The 17,424-nt window shown below is 38.9% G+C and overlaps 1 protein-coding gene across 2 annotated transcripts in view; it reads left to right on the forward strand.

The window, feature by feature from the left end:
* LOC131980243 (dynein axonemal heavy chain 8-like) overlaps nt 1-17,237 on the forward strand; it is a 36,315-nt gene extending 19,078 nt beyond the window's left edge. For both annotated transcript variants that reach the window (XM_059344457.1, XM_059344456.1), the window contains exons 41-93: nt 149-310; nt 900-1,124; nt 1,233-1,405; nt 1,655-1,833; nt 1,911-2,098; nt 2,178-2,264; nt 2,353-2,460; nt 2,558-2,692; nt 2,800-2,961; nt 3,052-3,298; nt 3,685-3,926; nt 4,019-4,159; nt 4,246-4,477; nt 4,601-4,743; nt 4,824-4,958; nt 5,045-5,167; nt 5,255-5,468; nt 5,553-5,662; nt 5,747-5,910; nt 5,993-6,185; nt 6,269-6,391; nt 6,479-6,609; nt 6,810-6,963; nt 7,288-7,452; nt 7,617-7,843; nt 8,211-8,329; nt 8,430-8,533; nt 8,696-8,872; nt 9,077-9,244; nt 9,466-9,681; nt 9,926-10,063; nt 10,157-10,284; nt 10,411-10,582; nt 10,678-10,833; nt 10,917-11,072; nt 11,158-11,340; nt 11,633-11,738; nt 11,838-12,090; nt 12,523-12,713; nt 12,800-12,921; nt 13,008-13,123; nt 13,210-13,412; nt 13,518-13,591; nt 13,687-13,839; nt 13,971-14,126; nt 14,793-14,909; nt 14,992-15,093; nt 15,208-15,368; nt 15,470-15,626; nt 15,710-15,862; nt 16,146-16,335; nt 16,600-16,721; nt 16,878-17,237. In XM_059344457.1, the coding sequence (XP_059200440.1) occupies nt 149-310; nt 900-1,124; nt 1,233-1,405; nt 1,655-1,833; nt 1,911-2,098; nt 2,178-2,264; nt 2,353-2,460; nt 2,558-2,692; nt 2,800-2,961; nt 3,052-3,298; nt 3,685-3,926; nt 4,019-4,159; nt 4,246-4,477; nt 4,601-4,743; nt 4,824-4,958; nt 5,045-5,167; nt 5,255-5,468; nt 5,553-5,662; nt 5,747-5,910; nt 5,993-6,185; nt 6,269-6,391; nt 6,479-6,609; nt 6,810-6,963; nt 7,288-7,452; nt 7,617-7,843; nt 8,211-8,329; nt 8,430-8,533; nt 8,696-8,872; nt 9,077-9,244; nt 9,466-9,681; nt 9,926-10,063; nt 10,157-10,284; nt 10,411-10,582; nt 10,678-10,833; nt 10,917-11,072; nt 11,158-11,340; nt 11,633-11,738; nt 11,838-12,090; nt 12,523-12,713; nt 12,800-12,921; nt 13,008-13,123; nt 13,210-13,412; nt 13,518-13,591; nt 13,687-13,839; nt 13,971-14,126; nt 14,793-14,909; nt 14,992-15,093; nt 15,208-15,368; nt 15,470-15,626; nt 15,710-15,862; nt 16,146-16,335; nt 16,600-16,721; nt 16,878-17,165 (8,544 nt within the window). In that variant the 3' untranslated portion in view covers nt 17,166-17,237. The remainder of the gene's footprint in view (nt 1-148; nt 311-899; nt 1,125-1,232; nt 1,406-1,654; nt 1,834-1,910; nt 2,099-2,177; nt 2,265-2,352; nt 2,461-2,557; nt 2,693-2,799; nt 2,962-3,051; nt 3,299-3,684; nt 3,927-4,018; nt 4,160-4,245; nt 4,478-4,600; nt 4,744-4,823; nt 4,959-5,044; nt 5,168-5,254; nt 5,469-5,552; nt 5,663-5,746; nt 5,911-5,992; nt 6,186-6,268; nt 6,392-6,478; nt 6,610-6,809; nt 6,964-7,287; nt 7,453-7,616; nt 7,844-8,210; nt 8,330-8,429; nt 8,534-8,695; nt 8,873-9,076; nt 9,245-9,465; nt 9,682-9,925; nt 10,064-10,156; nt 10,285-10,410; nt 10,583-10,677; nt 10,834-10,916; nt 11,073-11,157; nt 11,341-11,632; nt 11,739-11,837; nt 12,091-12,522; nt 12,714-12,799; nt 12,922-13,007; nt 13,124-13,209; nt 13,413-13,517; nt 13,592-13,686; nt 13,840-13,970; nt 14,127-14,792; nt 14,910-14,991; nt 15,094-15,207; nt 15,369-15,469; nt 15,627-15,709; nt 15,863-16,145; nt 16,336-16,599; nt 16,722-16,877) is intronic.
* Nucleotides 17,238-17,424: the final 187 nt, after the last annotated feature.

Genomic DNA, 17,424 nt, shown 5'->3' on the forward strand with positions numbered 1-17,424 from the left:
AATGGCAGTGTTAGTAGAGAAAAATATGTTTAAAAAAAATTAATAAAAAAGGAAACCACCTTAAAAATAGCACTTGAGTAGATGCACTGCTTTCCTGTACTCATCAGAACTACAGTATGATATAGTCAAAGTGTGTTTGTGGTTTCAGCTGGACAGTCCTGTCATGGCACAGGGACCAGTGGAGCTCTGGCTCGGGGAGCTGTTGATGCAACAGCAGTCTTCATTACACTCTGTTATCAAATCTTCAGATCTAGAAATCAATGATGAAGACTTCGATCTTCTGTCTTTCCTCAACAAATTCCAAGCACAGGTCAGTGAAAATGTTTGGGGGGATCATGGTAGTGGCACTCTCTCTTTGTATTAGGTATCAGGTCAACACTAGTCTATCAATAGTCTACATAATTATGATAGTTTCAGAGGTGGCTCTCTGATCTGCTAAAAAAATTCTGCCACACCTCTGATTTTTTTCTGGATGACCTCTGAATTTTTACTGTGGCCATGTTTTTCCATCTTGATACACTTACTGATGAAAGTTATGCAGAATGTCTTAACAAGTGAAGTCAAAAGTAGATATCACCATCTGCTGTTTAAAAATGAGCATCACAATTCATATATCACCTCACCTTCGAATTGTCACATATTGGAATCACGGATTGACTGTCTTGTAAAATATCATATTCCTAGTCCATTTCCAGTCTTGGAAGTACTTGAAAGCTGGTAAATAACAATAATGGGTATACTTGTAGGAGTGCTGAGAAATATAAAGAAGGACTGGGGACATCATTAGTTGTTTTGGTTTGGTTTTGTGACAACGAAACTAATGTGTACAAGCTTATAGTTTCAGGTTACATTCAGATTACTCACTTCATAAGATGCATCTTTTTGCTCTGATTTTTAAGGTGGGCTTGTTGGGAATCCAGATGCTTTGGACAAGAGATGCAGAAGAGGCACTACAAAATGCTGAAGATGACCGAGAGATCATGCCTTTTACCAAAAAGAAATTCTTAAACCTGCTCAGCGCACTCATTAAACAAACTACCTATGACCTGAGCAAATTTGACAGGGTCAAATATGAGACACTCGTCACAATCCATGTGCACCAGAGTGATATATTTAATGATCTTGTAGGTTCTTTGAAAAATCTTACTTCTCATGGATCTCATCATTTTATTAACTGACCGTTATCGTGGTTGATGCAACATGTTCAGATTTATATCCTGCTTTGTCCCCAGGTAAAAAAGCGTATAAAATCTGTCAGTGACTTTGAATGGCTGAAGCAGAGCAGATTTTACTTCAAGGAGGACATTGATAAGGTCCTTGTGTCTATCACTAATGTGGACTTCATTTATCAGAATGAGTTCCTTGGCTGTACCGATCGTCTGGTCATCACCCCTCTAACTGACAGGCAAGAGCAGAAGTTGTTTCATGAAACTCTGAATAATTATCCTACCTCAGTCTGTGAATCTGCTGGAGGGACTTATCCCAACCAAGGAGGCAGGGGGCTTGGCTGGTAGCGGACACCTTGAACGGAACAGAGGAATTCAATTTTTTTTTCTTTTTTAATTGTGAATTAACTTATCATATATTATTAAAATTGTATAGTTATATTGTTGTTGTCTTAAGTTGAATCAGAGAACCGTTTTTTTATCAACAGGTGCTATATTACACTGTCCCAGGCTCTGGGCATGAGCATGGGAGGAGCCCCTGCAGGGCCAGCCGGCACTGGGAAGACAGAAACAACTAAAGACATGGGTCGCTGCCTCGGCAAGTATGTGGTGGTGTTCAACTGCTCGGACCAGATGGACTTTAGAGGACTTGGCAGGATATACAAAGGTATCCCAGGCAATAAAACAATTCACCCAGCAGTGTGGTGTACAATTTCAGTTATTTAATGATGTATTCTTTTTCAGGCCTTGCACAGTCGGGCTCCTGGGGCTGCTTTGATGAGTTCAACAGAATCGACCTGCCAGTGCTATCAGTTGCTGCTCAGCAGATCTACATTGTTCTGATGGCACGCAAGAAACACAAAGTCACTTTTATCTTCACTGATGGAGACTGTGTGGATCTAAATCCTGAGTTCGGCCTGTTTATCACGATGGTACGATACATATAAGCATAGTAATCTTTTATGAATCACTAAATATGCACTAAATAACATGTTGCTGTTCCATTTCTAGAACCCTGGGTATGCAGGCCGTCAGGAACTTCCTGAAAACCTAAAAGTACAATTCAGGACAGTGTCAATGATGGTACCAGATCGGCAGGTAGGTCAAGGCTACTTTTGCTGACTAATATTATTCTTTCTGCTCCAGTCTTAACACGCAGCCTCTTCTCCGCTGTTCTCTTTGGCAGATTATCATGAGGGTAAAACTAGCCAGTTGTGGATTCAATGAGAATGTCATCTTAGCCCAGAAATTCTTTGTCCTTTATAAACTGTGTGAAGAACAACTTACGAAACAGGTGAGAATCTTGTGGCCACTGCTTAATTATTAATTATCTAGTAGTAAAAAAGTATTAGTAAAGTATCTACTGACACACATCACCTGCTATTTGGCAGGTCCACTATGACTTTGGTCTGAGAAACATCCTGTCTGTGTTGAGAACACTGGGAGCCAATAAAAGAGCACGACCTGATGACACAGAGTCCAGCATTGTCATGAGAGTATTGCGTGACATGAATCTTTCTAAACTGGTATGATAGGCCCTCAGTGTGTTGACCAGGGACAATTTGATATATTACAAAGGCATAGGCACTGTGTCAGCACATACTGTTTAAGTGAATGTTTCTGTATGTTTCAGGTGGATGAGGATGAGCCCCTCTTCCTTAGCCTGATTAATGACCTGTTTCCTGGTATCCAACTGGATGGCAGCACATATGTTGAACTTCAAGCTGCTGTTGCCCATCAAGTTGAGCTTGCTGGTATTGTCAACCACCCACCATGGAACCTCAAGCTGGTTCAGGTACCTCAAAACCTTTGTATGTTAAGCTCCTGTTGTGTTTTTTATGTTTGTTATTGTTTACATTAAACAATATGTTATTTCCACTATCAGCTTTATGAGTCTTCACGTGTGCGCCATGGCCTGATGACTTTGGGCCCAAGTGGAGCTGGGAAGACCACAGTCATAAACCTGCTCATGAAAGCTATGACTGAATGTGGAGCCCCACACAGGGAGATGCGCATGAACCCCAAAGCCATCACTGCTCCACAGATGTTCGGTCGTCTTGATGCAGCAACCAATGATTGGACTGATGGGATCTTTTCCACTTTGTGGAGGAGGACACTTAAAGCCAAGAAAGGTTTGTAACAAAGTTAAACTGTTTAATGCACATTCATACACATGGTAAAAATTCTCAATTTATATCACAGTTTGCCTTTATAATAAATGCTTACACTGCCAAAAACACATAATTTCATGACTTATGAATTGAAAGATAGCGTATTAGAAACCAAAGCTAGTGTAAGCTAGTAAGCTAGTGTAAAGCAAGTGTTTTCAGATATTGTTTTAGTGAAGATAATACATTTATTAATTACATTTAAGGGTATTCTATTCTAATAAACATACATTTCACAAAAAAAAGTCATAAAATCACATGAAATCTTGCAAGGAGATAGTCAGTCATACTGAACAGGAATCCATTCATTGGAAATTTCAACTAACAGCTTTGAAATGTATATTCTTCAGGGGAGTTCATATGGATTGTGCTGGATGGTCCTGTTGATGCCATATGGATTGAGAACCTCAACTCTGTGCTGGATGATAACAAAACACTGACTCTGGCTAATGGTGACCGCATCACCATGTCTCCAACATGCAAGCTGGTGTTTGAGGTGCACAACATGGATAATGCCTCTCCTGCTACTGTTTCCCGGGTGGGTATGGTCTTCATGAGCTCCTCAGCTCTCAGCTGGAAACCCATACTCCAGGTACAGTTGTTTTGTTAAATCATCAAAATAGACAATACAGCAACTTTTTTTACAATGTAGTGCTTATGTGGAACATGGGCTTTATGTTGTAGGGATGGGCTCATAAGCGCAATGCAAAAGAGGCAGACAGCATTATTAATTTATACGACAAGATATTTGAGGATGCTTACTTATATGTGAAGCAGAACCTTAAACCCAAAATGGAACTTTTGGAATGCAACTACATAATGCAGGTGTGTATGCAGAAAAAATACTAAAGACAAACACCAATTAGATAATGGATCAAAAGTTGTTTCATGAAACAATTATCCTACCTCAGTCTGTGAATCTGCTGGAGGGACTTATCCCAACCAAGGAGGCAGGGGGCTTGGCTGGTAGCGGACACCTTGAACGCCTCTTTGTTTTCTGCCTGATGTGGAGTCTCGGGGCCCTTTTGGAGTTAGAAGATAGAGACAAACTGGAGGAATGCATCAGAGCTCATGACAGTCGCATTGATGTTCCTCAAACACAGCCAGGAGAGACTATGTTTGAGTACATGGTCAACCCAAAAGGTACGGTCATTTTTTAAAATTAAATTCCACGTCTTTGCTGTCTTTATCTGTCTTTCAAGTGAGTGTTTGATGGACAGTTTTATCCTGGGCTTATGACTCTATGTGCGACAACTACTGTTTCAGGTGAATGGTGTCATTGGAATGACCTTGTGGGGAAGTATGTCTACCCTACAGATTTTGTGCCGGATTACGCCTCGATTCTTGTGCCAAATGTGGATAACACAAGAACCTCTTTCCTGCTGGAAACTATTGCCAAACAACGCAAGGTTATGTTATCTCTTTTAACATGACAGGAAACATTTTATTTATGGTATGTCTGTGACAGATGAACATTGTATTTGTATAGGCTGTACTGCTAATTGGGGAACAAGGGACAGCTAAGACTGTGATGATTAAAAGCTACACAAAAAAATATGATCCTGAGACCGACCTGTCCAAGTCCCTAAACTTCTCATCTGCAACAGAGCCCGTAATGTTTCAGGTAAACTATGTATCATGTTCTTTATTTATGGCTTTGTGCAGTTCTTGATTGGGTTTTGATCAACAAAGCATTTTTCCCCATTACAGCGAACTGTGGAAAGCTACATTGAGAAAAGAATTGGCAGCACCTATGGACCTCCAGGAGGACGCAGGATGACAGTCTTCATTGATGATATAAACATGCCTGTTGTCAATGAATGGGGCGATCAGGTGTTTATGTCAAAATGTTTGTTTTTTTTATCTATTGAGTATTTCATGTTCAGTCTGAGTAACAACTATATGTGACTGTCCAACCAGATCACCAATGAGATAGTACGCCAGATGATGGAAATGAGGGGCATGTACAACCTAGACAAACCTGGTGACTTCACCCATATTGTGGATGTACAGATTCTGGCTGCCATGATTCATCCTGGTGGTGGAAGAAATGATATCCCACAAAGACTGAAGAGACAGTTTACAGTCTTCAACTGTACTCTGCCATCCAACACCTCCATTGATAAGATCTTTGGTAGCTATCTTTAAAATTACACATTTTCTGCCTGCTTTAGGGCATATGAAGTAATTTAATTGTTTTTCTCTTGGTTCCCTGTAGGTGTTATCGGCTGTGGATATTTCCAAGAATGCAGAAAATTTAAAGATGAGACTTCAGACATGGTGAAGTGTCTTGTGTCTGCTGGGAGGATTTTATGGCAGTGGACAAAGGTAGTCACTTAAAAGAAGATGATAACTGATTTTAGGGATAGATTTATTAAGGACATTACCTGATTAAATTATTTCTTATTGAAGGCAAAAATGCTGCCGACACCATCCAAGTTCCACTATATCTTCAATTTGAGAGACTTATCCAGGATATGGCAAGGAATGTTAAACATTAAGGCAGAGGAGTGCAATGATATTCCTACTCTCTTGGCTCTTTTCAAGAGTGAATGTACAAGGGTGATTGCTGACAGGTACAGTGCTTACATACAGTAACTCCCATTTTAAGTACAACAATATTACAAAAGGGCATACTGAAACATTGTTTTGTTCCAGGTTTATTTGCTCCGAGGACAGAGAGTGGTTTGAGAAGTCTGTATCTCGTGTGATTCAAGAGCATGTTGACCCTAGTCTTGTCCCTGAACTTCATACTGAGCCATACTTTGTGGACTTCCTGCGAGATGCCCCTGAGCCCACTGGAGAAGAAGATGAGGATGCCTGTTTCGATGCCCCCAAAATTTACGAACTGGTATGAACTTGGTATTTTGTACTATCTCTGCAATCATTATATTAAACTGTCACCAAAGTCTAAGCAAACTAACATTCTTCCAGGTGCCACATTTTGAGTTCTTATCAGAAAAGCTGATTATGTATCAGACCCAGCACAATGAGATCGTAAGAGGCTCAAGTCTAGATCTGGTTTTCTTCAGGGATGCCATGACTCATCTTGTCAAGGTCAGACTAAAACCCAATCTAAGTGATAGATATCATGTAGATTAAGATGGAAATAATTCATTTTATTTAAGATTTGCTTTTATATAGATCTCACGAATCATTCGAACTGACAATGGTAACGCCCTTCTTGTGGGAGTGGGAGGATCAGGGAAACAGAGCCTGACTCGCCTGGCCTCATATATAGCTGGATACAGCATCTTCCAGATCACACTGACAAGGTAAAAACGGGGAAATGTAGGTGTTTTTTTTTTAATGTATGTTGAAAGACTGTCAATGAGCCAAATAAAGGTTTTAGTCAATTAGAATGAATTGTACATTAGTAAGATGAAATATTCAGATTCTAAAAATGGATTTACAGACTATACTATGCTATACTACTATAAGAGCTTGTTTATTACACTATTTTTTTTTTCATCAGAACATACAACATAAGCAATTTCATGGAAGACCTGAAAGTGTTGTATAAAACAGCTGGGGCTGAAGGAAAAGGTATCACTTTCATCTTTACGGACAATGAAATAAAAGATGAAGCCTTTCTTGAGTACCTCAACAATGTGCTTTCTTCTGGAGAGGTGAGGACTTTATCAGCAAAACTGCTGGATTTGCTTTACTCACCAGCCAAAAATATGGTAATCTATTGAGTGGCTGGTGGATGTTATGATCCAACAATTGAAATAGCAGACAAAAAAAGTTTCCAGCATAAAACGTTTATCTTTGAGGCCCTTTACCAGCTAAAACTACATTCAGACAATTTTATTCAGAACTGTCCTATTTATTCTTAGTACAACAATAAATCATTCTTTTATCACAGAAAGAGGTTAGACAGAATCATTCTCAAAATAAAGCTTTGTTAATTAAAAATTGTCCTGATATCTCACGGTGAATTCTGTTTGTAGGTATCCAACCTTTTTCCTAAAGATGAGATAACAGAGATCACCCAGAACCTGATCCCTGTAATGAAAAAGGAGTTTCCTCGTGTTCCACCAACTTTTGACAATCTTTATGACTATTTCATATCCCGCTCCAGAAAGAATCTTCATGTAGTTCTTTGCTTCTCACCGGCAAGTTAAAGCTTTGTATGTTTGTATAACCAAAAGCAATAACCCAAAGGCACTCTGATTTGTTTACTTTATATTTATCAGGTTGCATTAAATATGCACTTACTGAGCTACCCCTGCATGAGTAAATATTCTCTTACAATACCATTATCCACTCTTCTTGACAGGTGGGGCAGAAGTTCCGTTCCAGATCTCTGAAGTTTCCAGGATTAATTTCTGGTTGCACCATGGATTGGTTCACTCCTTGGCCCACTGAGGCTCTGGTGGCTGTGTCCAACTATTTCTTGTCAGAGTTTCCAATGGTTTGCTCTGCTGATGTGAAGGCGTCTGTGGTGACCACCATGGGTACATATCATGACAAAGTGTCTGAAACCTGTGAAAGCTACTTCGAAAGGTAAAACATGCAAATCACATACAGTCATGGAAAAATTATTAGACCACCCTTGTTTTCTTCTATATCTTGTTCATTTTAATGGCTGGTACAACTAAAGGTTAATTTGTCTGGACAAATATAATGATAACAACAAAAAGAGCTCATAAGAGTTTTATTTAGGAGCTGATATCTAGCCTTTTTTCATGGTTTCCTTGATAACATTTTCGGTTAATATCAAGAAAACCATGGAAAATGGCTTTAAAGAATCTTTTTCCCATGACTTTATAGTTTAAGAATTGATAAGAATTGTTTATATACAGATAATTTCATTTTTTAGTTAAGAAATATGTATACATTAACTTAAAGTTGTATGCTGTTCATCTCTCAGGTTTCGCAGAAGAACTCATGTCACCCCTAAATCCTACCTCTCTTTTGTAAATGGTTACAAAACACTGTACAGTGAAAAGCACAACTATATTGACACACTAGCAGAGCGCATGAATGTTGGTAAGAAAGTTTTAGCAGCATGTTATAAAGATGAACTGTATGGGCAACTTTGCAAGGTCTACTCTGGGTAGGAATTTTGAAAGATGTTACTGATTTTCAGGGTTGGACAAACTGATGGAGGCTAGTAAGTCTGTGGCTCAACTGTCTAAAGATCTTGTAGTTAAGGAAAAAGAGCTGGCTATAGCATCTGTCAAAGCTGACAAGGTAAATAATAACACAAGCTTCTTTTTTTAAATCAAGTTTAAATGAATGACAAAAACAACCATCAAAGGTTGGAGCAAGTAGAATACCCATTAATCATGAGGGGGAAAAACGAATGAGTATGTTCATTTATTGCACAAGACATTTTTTTGTAAATTCACATAGGTGGTGGCAGAGGTGACAGTCACTGCTGAAGCTGCTACCATTGTAAAGAATGAGGTCCAGGTTGTGAAAGATAAAGCCCAGAAAATTGTGGATGGAATTGAGAAAGAAAAGGCTTTTGCAGAGGAAAAACTGGAGGCTGCCAAGCCAGCTTTAGCAGAGGCTGAAGCTGCACTTAATGTGAGATTTGTGACTTATTTTTTCTATATTTAAACCTGTGTGTATATATTCAGTACTGTGCAAAAGTCTTGGTGGGTAAAAATGCTTTAAAATAGAATGCTTTCAAAAGTAGAAATGTTAATTTATTTTGTTCAATTTACTAAAATGCAAAGTGAGTGAAATGAAGAAAAATCTAACTATATGATTTCTTAAAAAATATTTCAGACCATCAAGCCTGCTGACATTGCCACTGTGAGAAAATTAGCCAAACCTCCACATCTCATCATGAGGATTATGGACTGCTGCCTGCTGTTGTTCCAAAAGAAACTGGACACTGTTACTATTGATCCAGAACGACGTTGTATTAAGCCATCATGGTCAGAAGCTCTGAAGGTAAGAAAAAAATATTTCTATTAAATTTCAGTTGTTGGGATTCTGCTCTAACTACTCATAACCTGCACATTGTAAATATTTTATGTAATCCCATGTAGACACTATTGTCTGTATGTAAGTACAAGTATTTGTTTTCTAGTGATGTAAATACCACCAAGGAAAAATCAACATAGTGAAATGACTGATGGCTCCCTTTCAAATTTTCCTTGTCTTCTCTTCAGCTCATTAGTGCGTCAGGTTTTATGACCTCCCTTCAGCAGTTCCAAAAAGACAAAATTAATGAGGAGGCAGTAGAGCTACTGCAGACTTACTTTGACATGGAGGATTACACAATGGAGAATGCTAAGAAAGTGTGTGGTAGTGTGGCTGGTCTGCTGGCATGGACCCGAGCTATGGCCACATTTTTTGGCATAAACAAAGAAGTGTTGCCACTCAAGGTAAAGTTAATCCTCATCAATTTTCGCAGTATAGATCTGGTGTAGCTGACAATTGTACTTTAAAATTGGTTTAAAAACTTTTTTGCTGTAAGCCTGTTGTAGGGTATGTATTATATATATATATATATATATATATATATATATATATATATAGTACAAGTGACAGCATTGCTGCATTGTAGATATATGAATATCATAATAAGTACTACTGCTTTGAATGTGGTTTTGTGTCCTTTGTGTGCAGGCTAACCTGGCAGTTCAGGAAAGCCGGCTAACAGTGGCTAACAATGAGTTAAGCCAAGCTGAGGCTCAGCTGGCTGAAAAGCAAGCAGAGTTTGATAAAGTCAAGGCTAAATGCGATGCTGCTATGGCAGAGAAACAGGTGTGGTTCAACCTCATACAATATTTTTAATAGTGCATTTACTTTAAACTAGCAATTTAAATTGTGGCTCACTTAAAATACTATGTTTCTCAGGATTTGTTGGATGATGCTGAGATGTGTAGAAATAAAATGCAGGCTGCATCTGCACTTATTGATGGACTTAGTGGAGAGAAAGTTCGCTGGATAGAGCAAAGCAAAGAGTTTAAATCGCAGATCAACAGGTAGATTACAAAAAAACTGAATATTTTATGAAAAATAATATTCCCAAGGCGAGGGGCATGTCTTTTATTGAGTCTGACTTTTTCATGTAAGATTTGGAATTTATTGATCAAATTTCTTCTTGGCAGACTTGTGGGAGACGTGCTCCAACTTACTGGCTTCTTGTCTTACTGCGGGCCATTCAACCAAAGTTTCCGTGACATGTTGTTGAAGGACATCTGGGAGAGAGAGCTCAGGCGCCATAAAATCCCTTTTACAGAAAACCTCAACCTCATTTCTGCACTAGTGGACCCTCCCACTGTAAGAACAAGATCATTTTTTAAATTTTACTTCACTACTGGCTGCACAAGCACTTATTCAGGGTATCAAGTCATGCTCTGTTTTTTTGTTTTAAGATAAGCGAGTGGAACCTTCAAGGACTCCCAGGAGATGACTTGTCTGTGCAGAATGGCATCATCGTCACAAAAGCAACAAGATATCCCCTTCTCATTGATCCCCAGACTCAGGGAAAAGCGTGGATTAAGGAAAAAGAAAAGGCTAATGCACTCCAAGTACATAGTACAAATACAGTAAACCCCAAATTAGATGTTTTGCTAATACATGGTATGGAACTTATCAGTGATCTCTTTTTCAGGTGACCTCACTCAACCACAAGTTTTTTCGCTCTCATATGGAAGACTGTCTTTCTTTGGGACGCCCACTGCTCATTGAAGATGTATGTGAGGAGCTTGACCCTGCCCTTGACAATGTCCTTGAGAAAAACTTCATTAAATCTGGTACCAGTTTCAAGGTAATGTAGCTGCCATTCCCACCTGAAATCCACAGCATGACTGAAAATGTGCCCTTGCCCAAATTCTTTGATTTGTCCTGTGTAGGTTAAAGTGGGAGACAAAGAGGTTAATGTGATGGATGGCTTCCAGCTCTATATAACCACAAAACTGCCTAATCCAGCATACACCCCAGAAGTCAGTGCCAAGACATCCATCATTGATTTCACTGTAAACATGAAGGGCCTGGAGAACCAGCTGCTTGGTCGCGTCATCCTCAGAGAAAAATACGTCAGTGTCTATTTTTTCCATGTTGTACAAAACAGGTTGTCTTCACATAGATATATTTTAGCCGTAAAAAAATATAAAATTCAATTTTGAAAAGAGCAATAACAATTTCAGGCCATGATCCAACAATGGTTTTGCCGTTGTGTTAAACCAGTTGGATAAATATTTTCTCTTATACTGCCTTGTTATTACAGTATTGAGCATGTGATGATGATCATGTCCTGGGCTACTCGTGAATGTTAATTTGTACTGAAAAGTTGCAAAAATTATTACATGAATATGAATCTTTGAACAGGAACTAGAGGCAGAAAGATTGAAGCTTATTGAGGATGTAACTGCCAACAAGAGAAAGATGCAGGAGTTGGAAGACAACTTGCTGTACAAACTCAGCAGCACAAAAGGTACAACAGTTACTGATGTAGGTTTATGGATTTCTTTGAATCCAGACCTACATAGATATATTTCTAAAAATGATGTTGTTTCTGTTTGTGTGATGTAAGGTTCCTTGGTTGATGATGACTCCATGATCGGCATCCTTAGTACAACTAAGCATACTGCTGCTGAAGTCAGTGCAAAGCTCAGTATTGCAGCAGACGCAGAGGTGAAGATCAATATAGCTCAAGCAGAATATCGTCCTGTTGCCTCTCGAGGCAGCACCCTTTACTTCCTCATCACAGAGATGAGCATGGTCAATGTGATGTACCAGACCTCCCTGGGTCAGTTCCTCAAAGTCTTCGACTTGTCACTTGAAAGGTATGGTTTCAGCAAAAATACTTCAGCAAGTATATCTAAACAATTTAGCACTTGAGTTTGAGTTTGAGTTTGAAGCATGTGGCTGTAACAGCTTTTGGGCAAAGGGATTTAAACTTCACACTGTTCAAATGGTGTACAAATGGTCGGCACTAAATTAGTGAATTTAACCCAATCATGTCTTACTTAAACAATCAACGACTGTCTTAAAAGACCAAAAAGGAAAGAAAAGAAATTGGCATTTAAAGCAAAAGTAGTAAGTGGCCAGACTGTAGTTGCTGTAAGGCGGTCCAAGGTGTACTAATGTAGAAAATAATTCCTACTTTGTGTGGGAACATTCTTCACCTTTGTCATGTCATCATATCAACAACATCATGTTTGACACATTCTGTCTCTCTTGTTCACTATGTAAATAACATAAGTATGCTTTTGCAGGTCTGAGAAATCCTCTAAAACTCAGAAGCGAATTGCAAACATCATTGAGTATCTGACCTTTGAGGTGTTCAGATACACAGTGAGAGGACTTTATGAAAACCACAAGTTCATTTTCACACTCTTGCTTGCTCTTAAGATTGACTTACAGAATAAAAGAATAGAGCATGAAAAATTTCAGATACTTATTAAAGGTAAGATATACACTGCCAAGTAGGTTTATTGCACCTTTTTGTTATAACATCTTACAACATGATAACTCCTTTGAACATACAAATAGGTGGCGCAGCTCTTGACCTGAAGGCCTGCCCCCCAAAGCCATTCAGTTGGATCCTGGACATGGTATGGCTAAATTTGGTGGAACTCAGCAAATTGCCACAGTTCTCACAAATCATAGCCCAGGTAAGCTTAGGTTCCGTAAATCATGCATCTGATTTCTCCTTACAAGTCTCCTTACAAGTTGCTTTTGACTGATTGATATTTTGTAGGTGGCTCAGAATGGCAAACCCTGGAAAGCATGGGTCAATCTTGATGCCCCAGAGGAAGGTGTCATCCCAGATGGATACAATGCCTATGATGTCTTCCAACAACTTTTACTGATAAGGTTGGATCCTGCTATCAGCCATGTTGCTTATGTGTAAACAATTGTGGTGTTTATTACAATACTTTTACAAGCTATTTCTTTCACAGGTCTTGGTGCCCTGACCGTACCTTGGCTCAGGCCACAAAGTACGTAGCAGACTCTCTGGGCATAAGGTTTGCTGAGCCGGTCATCTTGAACCTTCACAGCACATGGAAGGAGAGTGACCCTCGCACCCCTCTAATTTGCTTTCTTTCTATGGGCTCGGATCCCACTGACCAAATCGAAGTACTTGCTAAGAAGCTTCAACTTGGTGAGCCCTACTAAACTCTTATTGGCTTCTCATCTTAACCATGAAGAATAGTAAATTTGCTGCACATCATGCTTTTACTATAATATGGCTTGTTGCCTTTTTTAGAATGTAGAGCTATATCTATGGGCCAAGGGCAGGAGGTGCATGCAAGAAAGCTTCTTCAGACATCAATGACACAGGTATGTATGTATAGGTTAATATTATAGTATGTTCTATGATTGAGTAATTTTAAAAAGTAATTGCTGTCCATTTTATTTGTTCTGCATATGTACAGGGAGGTTGGGTCCTTTTGCAAAATTGCCACCTGGGCCTGGAGTTTATGGATGAATTGCTAGAAACTATCTCAACAGCAGAGACCATGCATGATACTTTCAGAGTGTGGATTACCACAGAACCACACGATCACTTTTCCATCACACTCCTACAGGTGACACTTACAAAACTTTAAAGGTGTTGTGAGATTGTTCCTTCAAGTATCCTAACCTCTACAAATACTGTGGTGCTCTTGCAGTTCATATACAAGTTTAGAACAACTGTTTCTCACCCCTTTACCTCTAGTCCTCTATCAAGTTTACCAACGATCCACCTCAGGGAATCCGTGCTGGCTTGAAACGTACATTTGCAGGAATTTCACAGAACCAGCTGGAAGTCAGCAATCTGCCCATGTGGAAGCCTATGCTGTACAGTGTGGCCTTTCTTCACACTGCTGTGCAGGTACTGTCTATTCCAAGGTCAGGGGTAAGATAGAGGAGACAAGAAGAAATATGTCACTCTTAGTACAGTTCAGACAAGAAGCAAAGTAAAACATGACGTAAATCCTCTCATAGTCCTGCTTTATTTGATTTTTCTTAATGTTTTTATGATTAAGAAATGAATGTCTTTATTTGTGTTGCTATTCCTTTCTAAATCTTTGCTTCAGGATATTATATTTAAGGTCAATATTTGATCTCAAAAAATGATATTCAGCATTGCAAACATTCCCAAAAATAAAGGAGAGATAATGAGTATATGGATATTAGACAGAGTGGCTACATGACATTTGTCAAAGTGACATAGTATGTGTACTGAATGAAAATGGGGGTAGTTTTACATTAAAAGTTGTCTTTTTTGGACTCTTAATCTAATACAATGAGTGGGAATGTATTGTATGAATATCTGGTATATTTATTTAGTCCACATCAGGAAATGCATCTAATAGCCTAACATAATTGACTCATTAATGTTTTAAATGGCAAAGTGCATTTAAGAACTCTAAATCCTTGATTGAACACCATAATACAAAATTTACTAGGTGTCTTTGAGGTTTTCTTCATAATTGCAGTGTTTTCAGTTTATTCTATATATATATATATATATAATCATGTTTTATTGCTTTCTTAGGAACGACGCAAATTTGGACCATTGGGTTGGAACATACCATATGAGTTCAACTCTGCTGATTTTACTGCAAGTGTTGAATTTGTGGAGAGACATTTGGATGACTGCGGCCCTAGGAAGGTGAGAATTATGCAACAGTGATCTAACTTTATAGATTTTTTTAAACATCTTTCCTCGCTTATCATTTTGTTCTTTCCCACAGGATGTGTCCTGGGTGACTGTGCGATACATGCTAGCTGAAGTGCAATACGGAGGAAGGGTTACAGATGACTTTGACAAACGCCTACTCAAGTGTTTTGCTCGTGTAATAATCTAAATTTTGTGTTCATACATGTGTTAAATCTCCTTTATTTATTTTAATGATAATAATTTAATTTAATTTGTTCCAATATGTAAGAATAGGTGTTTTGTATTGCAGGTGTGGTTCAGTAAAAAGATGTTTGACCCAGCATTTTGCTTCTACACTGGCTACAAAATCCCAGTGTGCAAGACAGTAGAGGAATACATGGAATGTATTCAGAGCTTACCCACTGCAGACTCACCCCAGGCATTGGGGCTGCATCCTAATGCAGATATCACGTAAGAAATCTTTATCCTAAATCTATAAATGACGAAGATACTGTGCTAATAATGTGTTGAATGTTATTGCTAAAATAACTTTTGTGATAAATGTTAACCAGGTATCAGACAAACACATCTGCTGAAGTGCTGGACACAATCACAAATATCCAACCAAAGGAAAGTGGAGGGGGATCAGGAGCGACTCGAGAGTCCATTGTTCACAACATGGCGGAGGACATGTTGGAGAAATTACCCCCTAATTATGTGCCACATGAGGTGAGAACATTTCATTTTTAGGGTTTTATTCAGCTTTAATTGCACCTACTTAAATCTAAATTTTGCCATTTTTATGTGTGAAGGTCAGAGCCAGGCTGTTGAAGATGGGAGCTTTGAACCCAATGAACATCTTCCTACGTCAGGAGGTGGATCGAATGCAAAGGATCATCAGTGTGGTGCGCACTAGTCTGACTGACCTGAAGCTGGCCATTGATGGCACTATCATAATGAGCGAGGTCAGACCACTAATCTATCTCATAGCTCACTCTAAAACACTACAGCTTTGCTGTTTGTTTGTTTTTTAAATACAACATACAATTTCAGGGCATGTTTGTAATACTTTTTCCCACAATTAGTATTAAATAAATAAGTGCATATTTCAATACTGACACATTATTATGAATGTAAAGTACAAAAATCATTGTTACTCCAAAAACATTTGATAATGAAATTATCTTTCACTTATAATCACGAGGGTGTAAATTGCTGTGAAAATACTGACCTGTACTTGACTCCTAGAACCTCCGTGATGCCCTGGACAATATTTTTGATGCCCGTGTTCCAAACTTGTGGAGGAAAATCTCCTGGGAGTCATCCACACTGGGCTTTTGGTTCACCGAGCTTCTGGAGAGGAACAAACAGTTCCATAGCTGGGTGTTTGAAGGAAGACCCAAAACCTTTTGGATGACAGGCTTCTTCAACCCACAGGGTGAGTAACATTATTTACCTCAATAAAATAACTCTAGACTAATTAACTCTAGACTTGTGGTATGAACGCTAAAGCCACTGTAGTTTAGGGCATAAAGGAAAATAAATGAATCCCAACAGATTAAATCAACTTGATTAAGACATGCTAAGTTTAAAGGTGGTTAAATGTGCTAAATGAAGACCTACCGGCAAATAACACCATCAGTTGGTGTTCAATTGATTTAAGACTTAGGCTATTAATGTCTTTCCTGTGTGATGTTTGCAGGGTTCCTAACAGCTATGAGACAAGAAGTAACAAGGGCAAACAAGGGCTGGGCTCTTGACACAGTTACCCTGCACAACAAAGTACTGAAGCAAGCCCAGGAGGAGATCACAGCCTCACCTACAGTGAGTCACAAAGCATGGAGATACTAGCAATACACCAGCTAATATTCGTAATACATTGATCTTAAATTCAGAGTACACTTATATTTATGATACAAGTTAGGTTTACTCTTTTAGGGAAAAGGCCTTTTTCTGTCACTGACGGCTTCTCCTCAACAGGAGGGAGTTTATGTTTATGGTCTGTACCTGGATGGCGCCGGTTGGGACAGGAAGAACATCCACCTCATCGAGTCCTCACCCAAAGTGCTGTTCACACCCTTGCCTGTCATCCACATGTTTGCTGTCAACTCCACTGCCCCCGTGGATCCTAAGCTTTATGTCTGCCCCATCTACAAGAAGCCAAGGCGCACAGACCTGAATTATATCACAGCAGTGGTGTTGCCTACCATCCAGTCACCAGACCACTGGATCTTGCGTGGGGTTGCCCTGCTCTGCGACGTCAAATAAGAGACAGCTGCATGTCTTTATGAATGTATAACATTTCTCAATGGGGGAAATAAATGTCTTTTACATGTCAAATCCCTGTCAATTGGTATACATTACATTAAGTATTACATTAAAAAAACTGCACTCAGGTCATTTACACATTTCCTAGTAATTGCATCCAATTTATATGATTGGAAAAAAAAGACAAGTCAAACTGTTTGAGTCTAAAACTTCATAGTTTGTGAGTAACATTATATATTAATCTCAAACTAATCCTGAC

The sequence above is a fragment of the Centropristis striata genome, chromosome 11, assembly GCF_030273125.1.
Source record: "Centropristis striata isolate RG_2023a ecotype Rhode Island chromosome 11, C.striata_1.0, whole genome shotgun sequence".
In the NCBI taxonomy this organism is placed as follows: domain Eukaryota; kingdom Metazoa; phylum Chordata; class Actinopteri; order Perciformes; family Serranidae; genus Centropristis; species Centropristis striata.